The following is a 22,074-nucleotide window of genomic DNA, read 5'->3' on the forward strand; positions in this document are numbered from 1 at the left end:
AGGGAAAATCTGGCGACACGTGACGCACTTCAGCTTTAGGGCTTAACTTCCCCAACCACCTCCAAAACCCAAAAAAATAGAAAAAATAAAACAGACAAAAAAGCAAACTTGTTGATAGTTAGTTGGTCGAGAAAAGCTTGGGGCTGAACAAAAAGGAAGGGCGGTGCTTAACTTTAAAACGCAACACGTGTCGTGCCCACGGCAAAATCTGAGTACTATACTCGTAGTTCCTGGCCTATAGGCTCTACTGGCAAGGCCATGACTAAATGCCATTTTGATTGATGTGTGCCACACAAAAGTGTCCCGAATCTAGGTCCAATTGACAGAGCACCGCCACCCCCACCCACCCACACACATATGAGCAGGTGTACTCACAACTAGCCATCCTGACTTTTTTGGCCAAATGTCAAGTTAATTTCTGTCAAGGATTTGCCTAATTTTGTCCCCTTAAATATTCACCAAAAAAAGCCGGCAGTATAAAAGGCTTTTTATGTTCATCATTTCGATTCGGGTTGGGTATGAAAAGCTAGGCTTTAGTTGCCACAGTGGCAGGAACTACGTCAAATTGACGGGGCCAGGTAATCAGAAAATGCCAAGTGCAGTCCCCACTCGGTTTTATTTCGGCCACTCCAGCCCACAAAGGAGCCGAAAGTACTGAGCACAGCATTTCGCTTTCATCCAATCTGAAAAACCCACGAAAAGCTCTCAACTTCTGCTGAATTCTCATCGCATTCAAAGCGCAGAAGCGTGAGAGAGATGTCTGGGGTGGTGAAGAGGAAGAGGGGTAGATGGAAAGGGGGTAAGTCCCATAAGTTGTGGGCGGTAAGGCACCACCTGTTGTAGTAGTTGTTGCTGCTTAATCCAACCACTGGCAAGATCAAGCCATAAACTGTTGACCCATCTAACAGAAAGTGGTCCGCAGTCTTTGGTAATTGGTGTTTGAAATTCGATAGTTGACTTTCCTTGATTTATTTAAATAAAGAATTTTAAATTAAATTTGATTTGATATCAGTCAAAGTGAGGATTTATGCTTTTTGCTCTGAATTAAATCGAAACAAGAAGAAACGCTATAGTTGGGTGACGCGACTATAAGATGCCCGTTACTGCTTTATATAATTTTAAAATATTTATTTTGCTAGTTGTTAAAAAAGGCATGTTGAGTAACTAATAGTGACAAAGTCCATGTGAAGACTTATATCCTATGTTTATTCATAAATAGCGAAATAATGTTCCGATTTCATAAATCTTTCGTAAATCGATAGATATTGACAAAAAATGTTATACAGGATATAAACTGTACGCCAGTTTTCCGCGGTTCGTGGGCGTTAGATTCTGGCTGTTATAGTTCCCGAGATTTTTGCATTTTTGGTTTTCCGTTTTTCTAAAGCCAACTTTCTAGATGCGGAAAGAATAATAAGTAATTAAACAAAAAATTCATTTTCTATCACTTATAGATACCGATATCTCAAAATGCTGGTGCTTGGTGGGCGTAAGAGTGGGTGTGGCCGGATACAATGATACTACCATAGAATGCGATGGCATCTCAAGAGTATACATACTTAATCCCAACATTCTAGCTCTTACAGTTCCTGAGATTTCAGCGATTTTAGTTTTCCGTGGTTTGTATGCGTTAGAGTGGGCGTAGCAGGATGCTGAAATAAACTTGCGCTGCGTAGGGACGTCTGCCTGATTAATCTCAACTCTGTATCTCGTAGAGTTCCTGAGATCTCAACGTTCATACGGACAGACGGACGGACGGGCATGGCTTAATCGACTTCGCTATAGATACTGATCAAAAGTATATGTACATATTTTAAAGGGTCGTTAAGTATACCGTTTTACTCTACGAGTAACGGGAGAAAAATATTAAGAAAACTAGATTCCTTCCATCTATGACCTTTTTGTCAAGTACAAAATCTCAGTCATAGAAATAATATTATTGATAATACCCAGTTCGAGTTACTTAAATCGAAGTATAGCCGAAATGCAGGCTGTTTGTGAGCCAGTGCAGCAGTACGGAAATCGAAGCCATCAAGCGGAGTGCATTCCCCTGGGAAGATATCCCGCCTACGGCTCTGATATCGATCCAGAGCATAATGACAAGGGTCTTGAATTCAGCAATGCCAGCATCCGGCGGGGGTTCATCCGGAAGGTGTACCTAATCCTCTTGGCTCAACTGATTACGTCATTAGTGGTCATCGTGAGTGCTGAATTTCAACAAGAACGTTCGATTAACGGTGGCTGAAAACTCCTGGATTTTCCTGCTGGCCATGTTGATAGTGTTTGTTTTATTGGTGTCTCTGGCATGTAATGAGGATCTACGTCGGAAGACACCAGGGAACTTCATTATTCTGGGGCTCTTAACCCTAGGTGAATCCATTTTATTGGGCGTGGCAGCATGTCGCTATGCACCGAGTGAGATTTTCATGGCCGTATCAATAACAACAGCAGTTTGCGTGGGACTCACTCTATTCGCTATGCAGACCCGTTATGACTTCACCATGATGGGTGGCATGCTGGTGAGCTTCCTGATTATCCTGCTGCTCTTTGGGATCATAACGGTATTCGTCGGCCAAGGTGTCATGACCACTATATATTGCGCTTTAAGTGCCATGCTTTTCTCCGCTTACTTAGTTTACGACACCCAATTGATGATGGGAGGCAAGCATAGGTTCTCTATCAGTCCCGAGGAATACATATTCGCCGCTCTAAATATTTACCTGGATGTGGTCAACATATTCCTGGATGTTTTACAAATTTTGGGAGGATCCGATGCTTAGAGCATCCACACAAATCCCAAATACATAGCATACTTTCCGGCATTTATCAGATTATTCGCATCACTGATTAAATGTCGAGAATTAATAAATCAAATTGTGCAGCATCAATTGAGCCGATTATTTATGTTTCAGTTCATAAACTACGAACATTATGGCACAACAGGTGCAAAGGCCAACAAATACTCAACCCCCTTACCCACGCCCACCCCCCAAATTCGAATTGTCAATTAAGTTATTAGTTCGAGCAATAAAACTGTCAAGGCCGTAACAACATTAACATAAAGCTTACACAAATTAGATGCTGTCGTGGCAAACTTTTGCAATAAATGTATCTGCGAATGTGTGTGTGTGTGTGTGTGTCTGTTCACAACTGAGTTTGTGTGACAGCCATGGTGGACCATTCCCCATAAGTCAGACCATATATATACGCTTTGTATATATATGGAGGTAGGTATAGCCGTAGCTCGGTCAAACAAATCAAGTGAACTCGGCGGCAGCAGCTGCCAAGGGTATACATTTAATTAACAATTGACAGTCGCTTGACAGTTGGCCCAGCACACAATACCAGCAGAAACCAATTCGCACCGCACACACAGATTCCAGATTCACATCCTGATAAGGATAACATTAGTGCTGTGCGGTTCCTGTGCTCAAACTGATTCAGTTAATTCAGTTAAAGATTCGATTGAGCGAAAAGCAATGTTTAATCTGAGTCTACTGCCTAAAGAATCTATAAAGACACACTTATTAACCAATATAAAAGATATTTTGGACAAAAATACTTACTATTTGATTATCATACCGATAGAAACATCTAAATGTTAATTAAAGTCTTTTAAAAAATCCAACCTAAAACTTAAAAGAAGAATAAACTACTCAAACATTTTGATTAGTTCATAAAACTAGAAATATTATCTTACCGAAACCTATTTCCTTTTCCCCAAAAACAAATTTTGAGCAACTAGTTCAATAAAATGACAACTCTGGAAAGGTCAGGATACGCTTCGAGAGAAATGACCCCTAAACTTTGCGGCGACCATCAATAAAAGTTGGCAGCCACATGCGGATCCGAAACCAAATCGAAGGGTCCTTATCTTATATGCTCGGGCGACCGTGACCATGATCCTTGGTCACAGTCAAAAAAAAGTTTCCTTTGGCTGCGTTTTATTCGCTTGGCTTTGCATTTGTTTCTCTGTGTTTGGCCGTGTGGACAGTTTTGTTTCCTGTCAATGCTTTTGTCACTTTTCACCCAGGACATACAGGACACATTCGGTGAGAAGCAGAAGGGCGCCCGCAGTTTTGTTGTCACGTCTGTGGTTTATGTACACATTTCCCGCTAGCCGGCATGAAAAGTGGAAAAGCATCCAAAAACTAACTGTGATTCATGTAAAACATGTGAATCTCACAAATACACTTGCTCATGTGTAATGCGAAAACGTGAAGTCATGAGGATTTTCCGACCTCCGCGTCTGTTTTTCACCCCATACACCATTCACCCCACCCACTGGCATTAACTTGCATAAAGGCAACACTCGCCGAAAAGTTAACGCTCATGAGCGACATACACAGCGTTTTTATTTCTACTTCTGTTTCAGTTTTTATACCTCGTAAACTGCAAGGATATGTGGTATCGTGGAAATGTAAGAAAAAGGACATATAAAATAAATTTCCATATTTCATATATTGCATTCATACTATTGGAGGCCATATTTACCTACATTATTTCATTTGGTTTACATTTTTTAATGAATAAGATTAAATATATAGTTTAATCTAAACAGGGTATGTGCTTAACTAGACAGTCGACTAATGCGTTTTGGATTATTTTTTACAGCTTTTCAGAAACTTTTGCGCATATGTTTAGCCAAAGAGTAAAGAGGAAATGGAGAAACTATTATGAGTATTATATTTAGGACATGTTGCAAGTGCGTTAATGAGTTTTTTGTTCTCGTTTGTTTCCGTCAGACGGTCGAAATGTAATTAGACGCCCATACAAAGGCCACCCCCATTTGTTCGTCATTAATCACATAACTTACCACTGAGAGACAGGCGGTCAGAAGGACAAAAGGACTGTTGGCCAAACTGACAAGGAAAGTGGCCATGTTTCAGCTTGACGCAGATTAACATGGAAAGGATTAACAATAAAGATGGCTTTTGTTTTAGTATATCTAAACATAATTAAAGTTGAAAGGGGCAAAGAAATGCCCAAGCTAGGAAAATCTCTTTAAGTCAGTTATCCAAATGCCTTACAAGTCCAAAACTATTTGATTTCACTTGCAACTTCATATATACAGTCAAAATGCAAACTATCTATCCATCCATCCAATTAACCTCCTCAATGGTAACCATATAGAAGCAAAAGCATTTGGCAGGGATATCACTCATCCGTAGAGTGTGCAGCCATAAAATGTTTAACCGAATTAGGAGCAAAAGTTTGAAAAGTGAAATAACCCTGGCGTAAGCTAGAATTCAGTTTTCTTCTCTCTCTTTGAAATTTTACGGGGAATTTCCTTTTACAGCCGGCTGCTGATGTCCGAAATCAATTCAAACGGGGACTCAATCAAACATTTCCCATTCGCATTCCGGTTCGCTGCTCTGCACTCTTCCTCAAGCATTTCGCCTGTGTCCTGAGCCCTGCCAAAAATGCCAATGCCAATGCCATTTTCCATTCGCCAATCAAATTTCTTTTTTTTTTACTATTTTTCCATTTTTTCTTTTTTTTTGCAATTTGGACCTCTTCGCAGCTGGATGCTGTGTGCAGTTTATTTTGCAATCAAATTGTTTTTATCACATCCGCACAACTAAACTGTAAACATTTGCAAGCAACACTTTTCCCAGTTCCGGCTTCGGAAAAAAGCCACCCACGAAATCTGGAAAAATAAGAAAATATAGGGGAATGCAAAATGTATGTGATGCCGGAGATCAGGAGCGGATTAGGTTTACAAATATGCAAATTTGTAAGCCAATTTGGAATAGGAAGCTTATTGTTTTTATATAAAGTTCTTCAATGTAAAAGTTCTTACTCAAAATATACAAAATATTTAAAGTTCATTAAAGTATTTATCAAAACATCAACTATACCACCATCATATTTTTGTAATTTTAAAAATTTTCAGTTCGTTTTTGAAATTAAATCAACAAATGACCCTTGAATCGTACTAACTCCCTAACTGAACCTTACAAAACAGCAATGCAAAGAAAAAATGAAATGTATCTGAAAAAAATCGGAATAAACAAGTGAAACTGCAACGGAAAATTAGAAAAAAGTCCGAGTTTGAGGCTTCAGCTGTTTGTGGATTTTGTGGGGGGAAAGAGCTGCAAAAATGTTTCGGCGGAGGAAAAAGAAATTTGCAATCAAAGTTGAGAGATTTTCTGCTTCTATTTTTTTGCGCCATGTTTGGCTACTGGTGCTGCTGGTTTTTAGCCACATTTAACTTGGGCTTAGAGGGGCGTGCCGGAAAATTGAAAATCAAACTGACGGCGAAAATCAATTAATGTCCTGCTGAAAGGCATTCGACAAACTGCTCTTCAATTCGGCTAATTGTTGGCTAAAAAGTTCTGCGAACGGAAGCCAATCGCATTTATTGTACTATACTTTTCATTACGCCAATGGACTGAAATTCATGAAAATTTCAATCGATTTCCATTTTCTGATGTAAGCTGCTTAAATGCGCCTTTGATCCAAGGGGACTAAAGGCGGGGGGAACTCGAAACTCGGGACCCTGACCCCGACTCGCATCAGCTTTTTGGGCTCAACTGTAGGCAATTTTTGGCTGGCCACGTGATGAGCATCGAAAGCATATTCAAATCCAGTGACAAACAAGCGTAGAATCTCCGGAGAGAGTGGGCTTTACGGGTCAGTCATGCTCACTGACAGAGACAACATCGGACTGGGAATCCGGACACAGGCTTTGGTGCCTTTTGGAGCATGGACAATTTAACAAACCTATTTATTTATGAAAGCCAAAATGCATTTCGATTGTCGGACATTGAAAGATGTGACCGAAATTCAATTGAAATTCTCAAATAAGCCATTTTCACAAGCAGTCACGTGTATCCCAAGCCCCGACCTGAGTCAACACAACAATAGAATTAAGTAGAACAATTTGCCAAACTGCCGGGAAAAAGACTATACACTAAGGTGAAAATGTCCAGGCAAATGAACATTTTTAATTCCAAAACATTGCTTAATATCAGATTGAAAATGGCCTAATTTTACTCTTGATATTTGTTAAATATTTAGATAGTTTGCATATTTAAACAAGGACTAAGAGCTCTTTAACACAAGAGTGTATTAGGTTTAAATAAAGAAATTAAACTTTGGACATATAATCAGATATATGTTAAAAAAAACAATGTCAAGGAATCGAAAAAATATATATATCTTGCCTAAGTTTAGTTTTTTCTCTACCCAACAACTATAGTTGCTAAAACAAGAATAGTTTCTTTCCCCCCAATTTTACGCAAATTTTCGAGGAACCGAGGGCTTTGTAATTTTTCAATTAGTTACAGCCCGCCCAAATCCAGTTGTGATTTCTAGCTTTGATTCGCAAACTGTGTCAGCTACGCCCTCAAGGCTTATACGCCCTTGCTGCAAAAATATGACTGCAACATGGGTAAAAGAAAGCAGAATGGAGAAATATACCAGGTAACAGGCAAGCGGGTTAATAACCGACATGCCACGAAAAATTAATGGCAAACCATTTAGCCAAGTTCTTTTTTTTCTGTGCCGCCACGCGACCGCCAAAGGGGAAGTCCCGGCCAAAAGAAGCTTGGGGTGCAAATTATGCAACAGACAGAAGAGACGGCACAGGGCAAGGGGTATTGGCAAGGAGGAGGGAAAACCTGTAAATGGGAATGAAAAACTTTGACTTAATTTGCGGCCGAGAAACAGGTGGAAAAATATCCACAGGAAGGGGGGAGTAGTGGCGGTGGAAATGCCAGAGACTGGCAATTTAATTAACGGAGCCAGTTAAACATTCAAACACTGACACTAAGCCCGGACTCTCACTGTCTCTGTAATTTGGCCCCCGCCCATCCTCAAGGTCCTTGGCCCCGGCACACACAGAAAACTTGTTCAAAGTGCGGGGCCCCGAATAAAAGTGCTCCGCTCAAGTGGTGCACGCAAAATAACTTAAAAGCCGCAAAGTGGCTGGCAAAAACTATTTAAGTTTATGCGATAACAACAATAAAGAGACAGGCCCCACACCATTCGTTATTTCAGTTGGGTTCAGTGCAGCCTATTCAGACAGAAAAACAATAGCTTTTTAGTTAGGTTAATATAAGATAATGGTGGATATAAGATTATTATTCAGTTAAAAGGACAAAATAAAAAATGATTATTAAACAACATGGTAAAAGCTGATGATTATCTTAAATATTTAACAGATTATAAAACCTAAATCCTGTCTTTTCACTTCTCCAACTTATTCAAGTGAAATCCCCGTCAGCACTATGAAACTCCTTTACTCCTTGATGTCCTAGGTGAATGTGCTGCATATTTCCAGGCGTGGGCCACATTCAGTTATGTGCGTGCGTGCGTGTATAACTACTTGATGGTGTGAGTGCAGTTATGTAATTATGGTAATTAAAAACGCGCAGCAAACGCCGTTTGTCTTGTCATCGTATTTCATAGCAAAGCACCTTTTGGCTTTTCGTATTTGCACAAAGCCCAAGACAAAACTGGCCTCATTTACATAAATAATATTACTAACACACAGACATCCTTTTACCTCGACCGAATTATGATTATTTCGTTATAAACTTTGCTTATTCCTTATTTCGTTTCGGGCCAACCCTCCTTTCAACTGTTATCAATTAACAATGCTAATGAGGCCCGAATGAGTTGGGGAAATTGTGCGAAAAAGCGAACAATCCAACAGCAGAAGGTGTTGAATGTGAAATAACCGTTTAAATCTGGTCATTTGGGATTACTTTAGTGCTCTTTAACACAAATCAAAATTATTCACAAGGAAAAAGGCAGACGCAATATGTAATAAAAAAACGTATGGATTATTTATTTCCAGCTGAATATTTAACTTTCAATGGGTTTAATGGCGGACAATGAACAACGTTAAATCGATTAATATCCAGCACACAGTTTATTGAGTTTTAATAAGGAAGAACCGCTTAATAAAGTTGTAAGAGAATAATGAACAAAAAAATCAACTTTAGATCAAAAGGCTTTAAATTGATTTAAATTTAAAGTTGAAAAGCGACAATAAATCCTGCATTTAACCCAGCTGAGTTCACATATATATCAATTTTTATTTGAACCATTAAACTTCTCTATAATTTTTTTATGACTCCACTTTGCAACATTTTGTTTTCATCAGCTGTGTGATATAATAGCCATGGTTAACAACAAATAGCTTGCATAACTAATTGGCGAGAAATAACAAATGCGGAGAGATGCGAAATATAGCAAAAATATTCCATAATTCCATAAGCTTTCCTACTTCCCTATTCGCACTTTTGAATTATATAATACGAGGTGTGTTCAAAAAGTAAGGTGACTTTTCAAATTTCGCGGGCAACATATTTTCGATTTTCGTTTTTTTTGTTTTGTTATATTGGTACACTCTTCCCTAACATCTGTACCAAGTTTCAATGGAACATCCTCTTTTGTTTGGTTGTGAGAGGCGTAAAGTTACAAGTTGTTTTGCGAGCTCGGCGTTTTTTGCTATCGAAAAATATGGATCAAAGGATTTGCATCAAATTTTGTGTAAAAATAAAATTAAGTGCTCTGAAACACTTGAAATGTTGACAGTGGCATACGGTGAAACTGTTCTGAGTAAAAAAAATGTGTACAAGTGGTACAAACTCTTCCAAGATGGCCGGGAAGATGCCAATGACCAGCCTCGCTCTGGACGCCCAAGCACGTCAACAACTGATGAAAACGTTCAAGCAGTGACGAAAATTGTTTTGGAAAATCGTCGAATCACTATCAGAGAAGTTGCTGAAGATGTCGGTATATCGCTTGGCTCGTGCCATGAAATTTTTTCAAACGTTTTGGGTATGAGTCGTGTGTCAGCGAAGTTTGTTCCGAAATTGCTGAATTTTGAGCAAAAGAACCGTCGCATGAGCATCGCTCAAGAGCTGTTGAATGACGTCAACGACGACCCAGATTTACTCAAAAGGGTCATAACTGGTGACGAATCATGGGTATATGGTTATGATATCGAAACCAAAGCCCAATCGTCCCAATGGAAGAGCCCAGACGAGCCAAGACCGAAAAAAGCAAAAAATCGCCGAGCTCGCAAAACAACTTGTAACTTTACGCCTCTCACAACCAAACAAAAGAGGATGTTCCATTGAAACTTGGTACAGATGTTAGGGAAGAGTGTACCAATATAACAAAACAAAAAAAACGAAAATCGAAAATATGTTGCCCGCGAAATTTGAAAAGTCACCTTACTTTTTGAACACACCTCGTATGTAACAAAAATATACAATTTAATGAAAATATCAATAAATAAATAAATAAATTTGCTAGTGTCACAATAAGCAATCATAGAACAAAATCGTATACAAAAATATCTGCAAAAAGTGTCCAGAATCAGGCACATTGTATTCATTTTATTCAATCAACTTTTTACGAATTACAAATAAAACTAAATGCGGTGGAGAATATATTTACAATGAGATTTTCATGGGGTTTATTCCCATTTGTATGCAGTCTGCCAAACAAAATTGCTTTCATTGTTTGTAGTTACAGATTAACCTTTGCCTATATATATACTCGCATACATATATATATGCTAGGGAACTGCCATATGATACCTGTTGTTACTCCCCCAAAGCTTATGGCTTTCGGCCAGACGCATAAACCACAATTTGTGGCTAATGCTGGCGCCACAAACATCGATACCGACACCTCTGAAATCAAAAAGCTTTCCCTTTTTTTTATTAAGGTTTGCGCAAACGGTAGCACAAAAAAAAACACCGATGGATAGAGCTGCCCAACATAAGTATTCACCTTTCACATGATTCCAGGTGAGCATGCGAATGAGCTCATTAAAAGCAGACGCTTCTTGGCCAAAAAGAATCGGATCGAACCAAGACGAAAGCGAAAACAAGTCCGAAACGAAAGCCCACAAATCGAATATGCAAAGTGCGGAAAAGGGGGCTCGAGATGCGCTGCAATTAATCAGTCACGAATCTCAATCGCGAGTTCCAGCGAAATCGGACGACAACTGTTGTGATTTACCAAACAATACACAAGTATATGTGTATCAGGCTTGTAATTATTTGCTCTTCACTTGGGTGTTTATTTGTTTTCTTTCCGTTACCTTTTTAGCCATAATTTCACATATAAAGCGATTAAATTTCGCTTTTGGCCTTGTGGTGTTAGCCCTCGACTCGTTATGTTGCTTCTTCAATTACCGCTGCTTATTTATTTAACTCTATTTCTGCATCACGCTGTAATTGATTTTCAACTTTGGCTCCACAGTGCGTATGATTGATTTGTCAGTAATCAAGATGAAGAACCCTCAACAACATGTATTTAACGAGAAATTTCTATTATTATTTGTTGTTAACCTCAACTGCAAACAGACAAAAGGCAGCAGCATCAGCAGCAGCAGCAGCAGAAGTTGATAAACACTCATAAAACCATCCAGCAAGTGTGCAAAACTCTTTACTAAACTCAAGGCAGCGCAAATATTTATTCGCTAATTAAGCATTTCTACTTGCTGAAATTTATTTCTACCGTTTATGTGATTTTTTCCATTTACCAGACTTCCCATTCAGAGGCTATAATAATAAATTTGACATCACTGGCGGCTAAGAGCATGAGCATAAAATTACCAGCAGATAAAACGAAATGTAAGCAGATGAAAATTAGTTTTGAGCTCATCATCAAGCACAGGTGATTGATCTGCGCTGGCATGCTGATAACATTGACCCTATCGACACTCCGACCTAGTGATCAATTAATAGCACAAACACTATATCATCTTTATTTATTAACCCATTAGGCATCAACGAGTAACACATTAGCTTAACAAATTACTAGAGGTTACTGAAAATAGTATTAATAATGGTAATTTTATTAAAATTCATGTTTCTTTGTGCAAAAAGTTATTTTTATATAAATACTATATTATCAAATTTTTTATTTAAGAAATCGGTTTTGCCTTCTTACAACTCATGACTGTTTTCTTGATAAAAATTGATCTCGTTCTTGATTGCTTTTTTATTATACATTTTTATTTTCTTATTTAGCACCTATAAATATAATTCTGTAATATTTCCTGAAAAGTGGGAAGTAACCATTTGCATATACTTTTTTAATGTATGTTGATTTAAGAGATGTTCCTACAGCAGTTAATGGGTGTTAAGCCAGCCATCTGTCTTTGTTTGCCCACTGTTTGCAATTTGTTGACAGCTTGGAAGCTGCGCTGCTGCTGTGCTTTTTCTTCACCCAGCTCGGGCCTTCTTTTTTGTATTTTTAGTTGATTTTTTTCATTTGAGCTTTAGTTTCGGCTTCTGCCGGTGGCTCCGTCGGGCGGTAAATGAAGTTAACTTGGCCTTGTCGCACGCCAGTCTGCTTCTGACATTCGCGCGTCGCGCTCGATCGCCGCTTTTATCGTCTGTGATATTACGATTTTATTGGCCAAAAAGGGCAACAGTGCCGAGAAGCGAACCAAAGCCGCTTAGGTTCAAAAATAAATATATATATATATATTTTTCTGTTTCGATTTTAGTCGTGCGAACTTGAGCTGGGAATTAACAAACGCAATGAAAACGGTAATTCAAAGACAAGAACCATATCAAAAGTTTAAAGTCACTCTGGCCGCTTATGGCCAAATATCAAAATGGGTTTTTGAGTGGAACGAAATCTGTTTGGTCACAAAACTCAATTAATTTGCCGAGTTTTGTAGATCAATTAGATATGCAAATCGCCGTGTTAAAACAAATCCGACAAAGTTATAAATCATTTACTATCGATGAGAAAAATAAAGTGTGTTAAAATATATGTTAAACAAGATTACGTTTCACATCAATTTAAGGCATCATAATTCTCTCATTTATCTTAACTTTGATTGGTCTTGTTAATTTATAAATCAATGTGATAAATTAGTCTTCAAGTTGGAGAAACTATAATGTTGATATATTGTAAGATGAAGAATAGTTTTATCTTAAATTCCTTAACTTCTTCAAACGGATAAAGTTACAACTTTCAAATTCGTTCTATTTCAGCTAAATCTTTTGCAAAATTAAAAACAAAATTTAAAGATTTATGGCTTTTAAATGAATTAAATTATTTTGCTAGCAGTTGGCCACCTTATGATTTATTTGATTTATTAATTGCTTTTTTGTTTAAAATGCTCCAAATTGAAGCCATAAATCCTTCCGAGGAAAACCAGAGAAAACACATAAATCTGAACTAATTGCCGTAAACGTGTTTATTATTCAAATAAAGCTAATATTAAACCGGCTTAAACTTGAATGCTCCAAATTTTATACACAGCTAATCCAGTTCAAAATCAATTTTGTTATAAACAAAATATTAAAAAAGTGAAATATTTATTTTGAAAAAAGATAAACAACTGCAATTTGATTCTTTCCAGATAAATCCCACAATCGGTTTGCTGTTGCTGGCAACTTACCTTCCTTGCCTATCCTGGGCAGCTCCCGTAGTCCACTTCAGTGATCCAGAACCAGATGAACTGGAGGCATATCCCACATCGCCCACACAGGTGTTGCCCATACAACCTGTGCTGATTTACCCAAAACCCCGTGAAAATCTCTACCAGGCGAGAACTCTAGGAGGGCGCAATGACGACCAGGATATTATTTTTGTGAAGCTGCTGCAGGATAAGTCTAGTGGTTATCGGCCAAAGCAGCAGCGCCTCGTCATGGAGGAAACGAAATCTTCGCAGCGAAAGAATCTTGGGATGAAAGACATATTCTATGTTAAGGCTCTCACCAATGGACGTTTCAGCCACGAACGCCTGAAGGTTTACCGAGTGCCCGAGTTCTACGCCATTAGTGTTTTCAGCAACGGAGACAAATAAGGGAAGACACCTTCAGGTGTTAACGATAAAAAGGAGTAATATAAGTTATTTTTAAGATGCTATAAATAAATATATCAGGAGTGCCGAAGTGCAGTGTTTTTTATGTACATTTTTTTTTTGGTCCAAACTCTTATCGCGGCGCCACTTTGCGTTCGCGGATTTACACACAATTTCAATTACTCATAAGCTGGGCTCAGGCTCGCTGACTGATGGGTGTCAGCATCAGCATTGGCATCGGCAACGTCTTGGCCATCAGCCCCAACATTGGTATCAACATTGGCAGCGACACGAACTTGGTGGTGCCGCTACTCGCTACGTCGCAGCCACGTCAAGTGGCAATTAATAACTGTCAGTCGATTGGCGGCTGTGGCTCCAGCTCCACCACCTTCTCCATCTCTCAGTCCACAATCCGCACATCCGACAACAAAGAACTAATCCCTTTTGTCACTGGGCGTCACAGACCGCGGGCCAAAGCATTACGTCAAAATCAAAGAAGGCAACAAAAGCACAACAAGAAATAAATGGAAATGGAAAGGCTTTCTATTGAAAGCCGAATTTAGGATACGCTTAAGGCAGAGGTATTTTATGGGATAATGGGCTTTGTTGAGGGATTACAAGGAGGAATTGGAGCAAATGATGCAAAGAGTCAATACCTGGAAAGCAGATTATTTGATGTCCTAAAAGATCTTTTGTTTGCCAGCTAAACAAATACCCATCACATAGCTATCAGGAATTAAATTGAAAAACTTATCATGTTCTTTCAAAATAGTCCGAAGTTTATTGTTTATAAAATGATTCAAGTTATAGTGACAACTTTAAACGATGGTCAAACTTTACAATTGGATATAGAACTTCAAACTGAACTTTTGGGATAATATTCAAACTATCCACTATATGGTTTTTAGTGGAAATAGTTTATGCACACAGTCTAATATCCAGTTCCAGTCCAATATCCACCCAAGTAAATAACCAAATCCATATACCCCTTCAAAAGAGTTTGTAAGCAAAATAACTTACTTCAAATAAGCAAATAAATCACATTCCACTAGAAGCTCTTGAGCCCGTGCAGACTTTCGCCCAAAAATACTTGTGACACGTTCGCCTCTTTAAAAATGCACGGCGGGTATTCGCTCCAGTTTCGAAAATAATAGAAAATGCCAGACAAAGCACCTAATTGAGTTGTCACAATTATGGTAATTTAATAATTAACTGCTAACTATTAGCTTACGGCGATTAAGAGGTCTTGACAAAAAATTCCATACATTAGTTAACCATTAGGCGCGGCGCTATATTCATTGACATCAGTTCCTGGAAGAGAAGTTTGGCCGCATATGGTAGTCGAACCTGGGATATCTGCGTCTTGTTCTTGCAGCCCTTGCACTCGAATGTATTATTGCGCAGATTGGCGATGGCGATTAGGCCACAGAAGTTACATATGTGCACGCGATAAGGATCAGAGACCTCGAATAAACGTTCTCGCAGGAACTGAGCGGCACCGTGGGAGATTTGACAATCACGCTCCATCTCACCAAAACGCAAGCCACCATCACGGGCACGACCCTCCATAGGTTGGCGCACTAGAATCTGGACAGGACCACGAGCACGTGAATGGATCTTGTCGTCCACCATGTGCTTAAGACGCTGATAATAAGTGGGACCCAAGAAAACCTACAATAACAACGATTGATTAGCATCATTTTTGTTATACACTTGAAGTAAATTTTTATACCTGAGCATTAATCTTGCGTCCGGTGTGTCCGTTGTACATGACCTCATTGCCTCGCAAGTGATAACCGTACTCCTGCAGGAAAGTGGAAATCTTTTGTACGTTGACGGCATCGTTGAAAGGGGTGGCATCACCGATCTCGCCCTTGTTGGATCCCAATTTGCCCTGCAGGCACTCGATCAAGTGACCAATTGTCATACGAGAAGGGATAGCGTGGGGGTTAATGATGATGTCCGGTGCCAAGCCCTCGCAGGTGAAAGCCATATCTTCTTGACGATACTGGATACCGCAGGTTCCCTTTTGACCGTGACGGGAAGCAAACTTATCACCAATCTGTGGGATACGCACGGAGCGCACTCGAATCTTGCAGAACTTGTAGCCCTCGCTGTTGAGCGTAAGCATAACCTGATCCACAATACCGGTCTCAGAGTTTCGAAGGAAAGTGGAGGCGTCTCGTTTGGAGAAGCGCTTTGTATTACTATCTAGTTCATCGTCATTTTCAGGGAGCGTTATAGTCTTGCCAATAACCACATCATCACCAGATACACGAATTCCCGGGGCTATTATACCATCATCGTCCAACTTGTCGTAGTGAGCATTTCTCATTCCCTGGCAGGTGCCGCGATGTGGCTTCTCGAAATTCTCCTCCTGATCGCCCACACGCTTGTTCTCCGAGTCCTTGTACGACCGATAGAACACAGACCGGAAGAATCCACGTTCTACAGCAGAAGCATTCAGAATGACAGAATCCTCCTGGTTGTAACCAGTGTAGCAAAGAATGGCCACAATTGAGTTGATGCCGGCTGGTAGTTCTCGGAAACGCAGGTACTCCATGGAGCGTGTGGTCACAAGAGGCTTCATTGGATAATATAAAACGTGGGCCAGCGTGTCCATACGTACGTGGAAGTTAGTGATGTACACACCCATAGCTTGTTTACCTTTGGAAAAGAAAAAAGAAGTTAGAATGTTATTTATTATTTCAAGCTCTATAAACATACCCATAGCACTTTGATAGGTGTTACGTGGACTCTGGTTGTGATCGGGGAAGGGAATAATAGACGCACACACGCCAAGGATCATAGCTGGATGAATTTCGCAATGTGTGTAAGTTGTACAATAAGCATAATCCTTGTCCTGTTTCAGATCATACGGGGACATAGCGATCATGACAGTTTCTTCCTCGAGCGTATCTATATACTCCACCACACCGGAAGCTACCAGAACCTGCCAACTGTAATTGTTATAGTCCCGCTCCTTCAACATCTCAACATGAGTCTTCTTCAGCAACAGGGATCCGTTCTCCACGATGAGCAATGGCCGACAAATACGGCCAGCATCTGTATAAATTCGGATCTCACGATCTCGAATATCTCGAATCATGGACACTTCTGACACAATGATATCCATCTGACGACGCAATTTTCGAAGTGTGGCCATCAGCTGCTCGGGATCACGATGGATGCCCACCCAGCAGCCATTCACGAAGATCTTTGTAGCATCAGCAATGGCAGAAGGGTGCAATCTCCTCCAGATTCTCCATAGACCATTCCTCCAAGAACTCCAAAATGGGAGAAGGTTGTGATCCGACAGATATGTAGGCCATGAGGGCGAGGTTCTTGACCAGACCGACAGCAGCTCCCTCAGGAGTTTCTGCGGGACACAACATGCCCCAGAGGGTGTTGTGCAGCTGACGTGGCTTGGCCAGCTTACCATCCCTACCAATGGGCGAATTGACACGTCGCAAATGGGACAAAGTAGAGGCAAAGGTCAGTCGATTCAACACCTGAGAGACACCGGCTCTAGCTTGATGGGCCTTCTTTTGGTCGCCCCAGTTGCCAGTGGCCAGGGAGTATCTTAGACCATCCGTAATAATGTTCGTCTTGATGGCCAGCTCCAGGTTGAAGTCCTTTCCACGATCGATGAACTTCTGTGTGTACATGCGCACCTCTTTCATCAGATTTTTAAACAATCCACGGAAAAGGAAGGCCAGCAGAGGTCCAGCGAGGTCAAGTCGCTTGTTTCCGTAGTGATCTCGGTCATCGAGTTCTCTTCTACCCAATGAGGCAAGCAGCAGGCGGTGCACCATATAGCCCAGGAAATATGCCTTCTTGGTCTCGCAGAAATCGGAGACTCCTACATGCGGCAACATTTCCTTTTGCAGAATTTCCTTGGCGTACTTGATACGCTTGTCTTTTGTGACTCCAGGTCGGGCGCCTCTGGCTCCAATGAAGTTTAAGGCAACATTCTGTTCCTGAACTACGAAGGCCTCATCCAGAGATGGCTTCACCATTTCCATCATCTCTGGATCGTCAAAATCGTAAATGATGTGCTCTAGGATATCGCGATCGGCCACGAAACCCAATGCTCGGAATACAATCATGATGGGTATTTCCTGTTTGATATACGGTAAGATAGCTATGATCCTCTGTCCAATTGCGGACTTTTTAATATTCTGTGATCCCCTGGCCATCATGTTCACCCACAGAGTAGACGTTGGTCGGGAACTGTGCTCTAAGCACGATCGAATCTCAGTCTTGAACGCATATTTGCCGTCCTTCATACTGAAAACGTACACTGTGTTTGTGGCCATCTTCTCCTGGGCAATTAGTACTTTTTCCGATCCGTTGATAATAAAGTAGCCGCCAGGATCCAGCGGGCACTCGTTAAGCTCTGTAAGATCACGATCTGTGAGCTGGGAAAGCAGGCAATATGTGGATCTCAACATAATGGGAATTTTCCCGATGAAGGTTTTCTGATGCTGCGTTTCCACAGGGTCTAGGCCTTCGACATTCTTGGTTTTCGTAATGTCCACATAAAGGGGAGCTGAGTACGTAAGATTTCGCAGACGGGCTTCGTTTGGCATCATGGGACTTGGTGAACCATCCTTTTCCCAATGAGTTGGTTTTGAAAGGTAGATTTGCTCGAATTTCAGGGAAAATCTTGGTGGGGTCTCCACCTCTCCCGATGTGTGCTGTGCCTCCGCCTGTAGTTCGATGGCTGGGGAATCCTCCACAATGCGCTGCACTGACATCTGGATGAACTCATCGAAACTGTCCAGTTGCTGTCGCACCAAACCCTTCTCGTCAAAATAAGCGTTAATGACAATCCAACAAGCTTCCTGCCACAGCTCGTGGGAAATCTCCTCGGCGTTCTCCTCCTCGTAGAGCTCTGTAAGAAGTTATTTAGCCATAATTCTTAATAAATAAAGCGGAGCCCTAGCGCTCCCGCCGCCATATTCGTTTTTGCTTGATGCCAACGTGCAAATTTTGCAAATTCACTATACTCACCTTCCTCGTTGTCGTACATCATGATTTCAGTTTCTCAAAGTGCAGAAGCACTTTATGAGTCCAAATAAATAATTGTTATTTGGTTTTATGATAATATAACTTCTAAAAACTTTGAAAATTTCACAACAAATGTTTGCCGACAACGCGTTGTCGGCGTTGTGCAGTGTTGGTAAACGACACATGAAAAACATAAGGTGCTGTCCAGATAATCCCGAGCATAAACCATTCTTTGCAAAACAAATATTTAAATTATCAAAATATCTTATTTAAATAGAAAGACATAATGAAGTAAAAAAAAACTTAAAAACTTAAAAAACTAAACATATAACAAACAATTTCAAATTGGAATTGGCAAAAACTGTTTACCCTATCCAACACTTCCAGCCGGCAAACAGCTGATTTCATTGTTTTCAATTAGTTATTTGGGGCTCTGTAAGAAATGAGTTTTTTGTTGAAAGGTCGGCGGATTTTAATCGCTGGTATCCTGCCAGTCCTTGATGGCGGCGCAGACGACATAGTGGATAAAGAAAATAAAACATACAAGGCTTTCCTCGCCAGCAAACCTCCGGAGGAAACGGGTCTCGAGCGCCTCAAACAAATGTTCTCCATCGAGTAAGAAATATTTATTTATTACAATTAAAAAGAAACTAATCAAAGATTTTATTATTTAATTAGCGAGTTTGGTAGCATATCATCCGAGCTGAACTCCATTTACCAGGCCGGCTTCCTGGGCTTCCTTATTGGAGCAATTTACGGAGGAGTTACACAATCGCGCGTGGGCTATATGAATTTCATGGAGAACAATCAGGCCACAGCCTTTAAATCCCACTTTGATGCCAAGGTAGGAAGCTAATTCTTTAAAAAACGTAAATATTTCTAACCAGTTCTTTATTTGTAATTATAGAAAAAGCTGCAAGACCAATTTACGGTCAACTTTGCCAAAGGGGGCTTTAAATGGGGATGGCGAGTTGGACTCTTCACGACATCCTACTTGTAGGTAGAATCAAAACCATATCTTTCAATTCCTATATATTACTTTTTACAGCGGAATCATCACCTGCATGTCAGTATACCGTGGAAAATCCTCTATTTACGAGTACTTGGCTGCTGGTTCCATCACTGGGTCGCTTTACAAAGTAAATCTGGGGTTACGAGGTATGGCGGCAGGTGGAATCATTGGAGGCTTCTTAGGCGGAGTAGCTGGTGCGACATCCCTGCTGCTGATGAAGGCATCCGGCACATCGATGGAGGAGGTTCGCTACTGGCAATACAAATGGAGACTCGATCGTGACGAAAATATTCAGCTGGCGTTGAAAAAAATGACAGAAGAAGAGGAACCAAAGCTATTCAAGGCGCACGACGAAAAGGTATCCGAACAGGTGACCCTCGATTCGATAAAATAGACGCCAGTGTAGACTTAGTTGAGTTTTTTTTAATTTAAATAAATTGCAAATATGTCCATCTAAAGTAACATAGACAAGTACACATTTAAGGAAGCCCACATTGGCGGCTGCTATGCGATGTTTCAGTTGATGCCTAGTGCCTCTAAAGATATCGTTTGGCGTACGGACACACATATGATACAGACGACAGAAAGACACAACAAGAAGGAAATGAACACGGAACTCGTTTGGATACAATAAATTAAATGCTCTGCCAGGAAACAGTAGGTTAAAGGTGGATAAATAGAATTGACTCGATGGGATCGGTTTTCAGACTTAGTCCTCGGTGGGACGCGTAAGGCGCTTGGCGCCTCGGTTTGGTGGCCCCTTGGGCTTTGCGAAAGCCGGTCGGTGCAGGATCTTCTTCGGATGCAGCTCATCCTGTAGATAGGCTTCGGTCAACTCGCTGCCGCTGTCGATTTCCAGCTGATGGATAAAAGATTATTAGCAAGGGTTAAGAAATAATGTAAGTAATAATAAGTAAGTAATAATTTAAACTATTCAGAATAGCTTTACAGATTTCTGATTCAAAAGTAATTAACTGGCTGGTTCTGATTCATAATGATTCTTCATAATCTGAATCAGAAATAATTTCAGACCTAAAATTAGCAACGTGTATACAATTTATTTTTGATTTTTATAGCCCTAATCTTTAGTGTTATTATAGCAGCCACACCCGCTCCGAAAGACATACCAACGTACCTTCTTCACGACCTCCACGCCAAGAGCTGCTAGCTCTTCGAGGAAGGGAGCCTTGCAGCTGGAGTACATCATGCGCTCGCGAACAGAGCAAGAATATCCCGGCATAGAGTAAACGAACACGTACGATTCGAAGTAGTCACCCTCGTGCGTGTGCCGGAACATAAAGAGGTGGTAGCGGGCATGATCCTCGGGCACTTGCTTCGGCAGATCAGCGAGTTCCACTCTGGCTGCATGCGATACATGGATTTTCTCCTCTTCCAGATCGATTCGGAACTGCAGGTAATCGTATTTGCCACGCACGAGATCCTGAATGGCAGCCACAGTCGGCTCGCTCAGGGGGCAGTTAATCCCGCCCAGAGTTTGGTGCCTGGTATTTGTGTTGATCTCGGTGTGAACCTCAGTTTTCCGAAGTTCCTTTAGCTCTTCCTCTCTGGTGGTTAAAGGAGCGGGAGCGGCAAATTCCTGCTTGTGACGGCGATATCCTTCCAGAGTGGACTCATCTAATGTGGTGGCATGCAGCTCCTCGGTGATGTAGGCCGAACCAAACTCCGTTTTTAACGTGGCCTTTGTGGAGGCATATACCATCTTTTGCCGAATGCTCGCCGTATCCGGTGTCCAGCTGATCAGTAACCAACTGTAGCCCAAAGGAATCTTAGCGTCCAAGCGGTAGAGAATATAGCAGGGAACATCCTTTTCCAGCAGAGGTCCTATCAACTTGTCGTAGTCACGTTCCCAGTCCTTTTTCGTTTCCGCCGTGGCACTGCAACTGAGCTGCTCTGTAAATAGGGCGGGGTAAAACCGGAAACCTCGTTATCAAATCTCGTATTTAGTATATATCGTGTGTATATGTACTCTTCTGGAGCAAATTTACTTACCATTCTCGATCGAAACTTTTATCACACGAAATTTACCACTTTTCGCTTTGCCGAACACCTTGGCTAACTGTTCGTTGGCTGAAATTAAAAAAGGGGATCTTAAGATACAATTTTGATCGTTTCTTGAGGTAACAAACCTCGAATACCCGTTTGGTGAGACATTTGGAAAACAGCTGAAATAAATATTATATTTCCGAAAAATTATTACTCACAACGAGTGTGACCAAAATGGGCGCGTATA

General features: G+C 40.7%; 5 protein-coding genes across 5 annotated transcripts; 3 read left to right on the forward strand and 2 right to left on the reverse strand.

The window, feature by feature from the left end:
- Nucleotides 1-1,918: 1,918 nt before the first annotated feature.
- LOC108111658 (protein lifeguard 1) lies at nt 1,919-3,057 on the forward strand. The gene is given in 2 exon segments (XM_017221188.2): nt 1,919-2,206; nt 2,208-3,057. Coding segments are annotated over 2 exon segments (795 nt in total). The 5' UTR covers nt 1,919-1,984; the 3' UTR covers nt 2,781-3,057.
- Nucleotides 3,058-12,308: 9,251 nt separating this feature from the next.
- Nucleotides 12,309-13,889, forward strand: LOC108111657. Its single transcript, XM_017221187.2, has 2 exons — nt 12,309-12,530; nt 13,355-13,889. The coding sequence occupies exons 1-2, from the start codon at nt 12,522-12,524 to the stop codon at nt 13,799-13,801; spliced, it is 456 nt and encodes a 151-aa protein (XP_017076676.2). The 5' UTR covers nt 12,309-12,521; the 3' UTR covers nt 13,802-13,889.
- A 1,086-nt stretch (nt 13,890-14,975) lies between these two features.
- LOC108111682 (DNA-directed RNA polymerase II subunit RPB2) lies at nt 14,976-18,977 on the reverse strand. The gene is given in 5 exon segments (XM_017221222.2): nt 14,976-15,469; nt 15,531-16,465; nt 16,526-17,042; nt 17,044-18,695; nt 18,815-18,977. Coding segments are annotated over 5 exon segments (3,531 nt in total). The 5' UTR covers nt 18,837-18,977; the 3' UTR covers nt 14,976-15,064.
- A 232-nt stretch (nt 18,978-19,209) lies between these two features.
- Nucleotides 19,210-20,278, forward strand: LOC108111695 (RPII140-upstream gene protein). The gene is made up of 4 exons (XM_017221244.2): nt 19,210-19,426; nt 19,490-19,655; nt 19,719-19,807; nt 19,860-20,278. Exons 1-4 carry the CDS (start codon nt 19,254-19,256, stop codon nt 20,215-20,217), a joined length of 786 nt encoding a protein of 261 aa, XP_017076733.1. The 5' UTR covers nt 19,210-19,253; the 3' UTR covers nt 20,218-20,278.
- LOC108111694 (twinfilin) lies at nt 20,227-22,062 on the reverse strand. Its single transcript, XM_017221242.2, has 4 exons — nt 21,971-22,062; nt 21,834-21,911; nt 20,959-21,734; nt 20,227-20,682 (listed from the first exon to the last, which is right to left on the reverse strand). The coding sequence occupies exons 1-4, from the start codon at nt 21,993-21,995 to the stop codon at nt 20,533-20,535; spliced, it is 1,029 nt and encodes a 342-aa protein (XP_017076731.2). The 5' UTR covers nt 21,996-22,062; the 3' UTR covers nt 20,227-20,532.
- Nucleotides 22,063-22,074: the final 12 nt, after the last annotated feature.

This window comes from Drosophila eugracilis, unplaced genomic scaffold (assembly GCF_018153835.1).
Source record: "Drosophila eugracilis isolate 14026-0451.02 unplaced genomic scaffold, ASM1815383v1 contig_401, whole genome shotgun sequence".
In the NCBI taxonomy this organism is placed as follows: Eukaryota; Metazoa; Arthropoda; class Insecta; order Diptera; family Drosophilidae; genus Drosophila; species Drosophila eugracilis.

Coding starts and splice junctions, on each gene's coding strand:
- LOC108111694 (XM_017221242.2), bottom strand. CDS start 21,995: ATGTCTCACCAAACGGGTATTCGAG. Junction 21,912..21,970: donor TCACCAAACGGGTATTCGAG/GTTTGTTACCTC, acceptor TTTTAATTTCAG/CCAACGAACAGTTAGCCAAG. Junction 20,683..20,958: donor GCGTGGAGGTCGTGAAGAAG/GTACGTTGGTAT, acceptor TTTATCCATCAG/CTGGAAATCGACAGCGGCAG.
- LOC108111695 (XM_017221244.2), top strand. CDS start 19,254: ATGAGTTTTTTGTTGAAAGGTCGGCGGATTTTAATCGCTGGTATCCTG. Junction 19,427..19,489: donor AAACAAATGTTCTCCATCGA/GTAAGAAATATT, acceptor TTATTTAATTAG/CGAGTTTGGTAGCATATCAT. Junction 19,656..19,718: donor AATCCCACTTTGATGCCAAG/GTAGGAAGCTAA, acceptor TTGTAATTATAG/AAAAAGCTGCAAGACCAATT.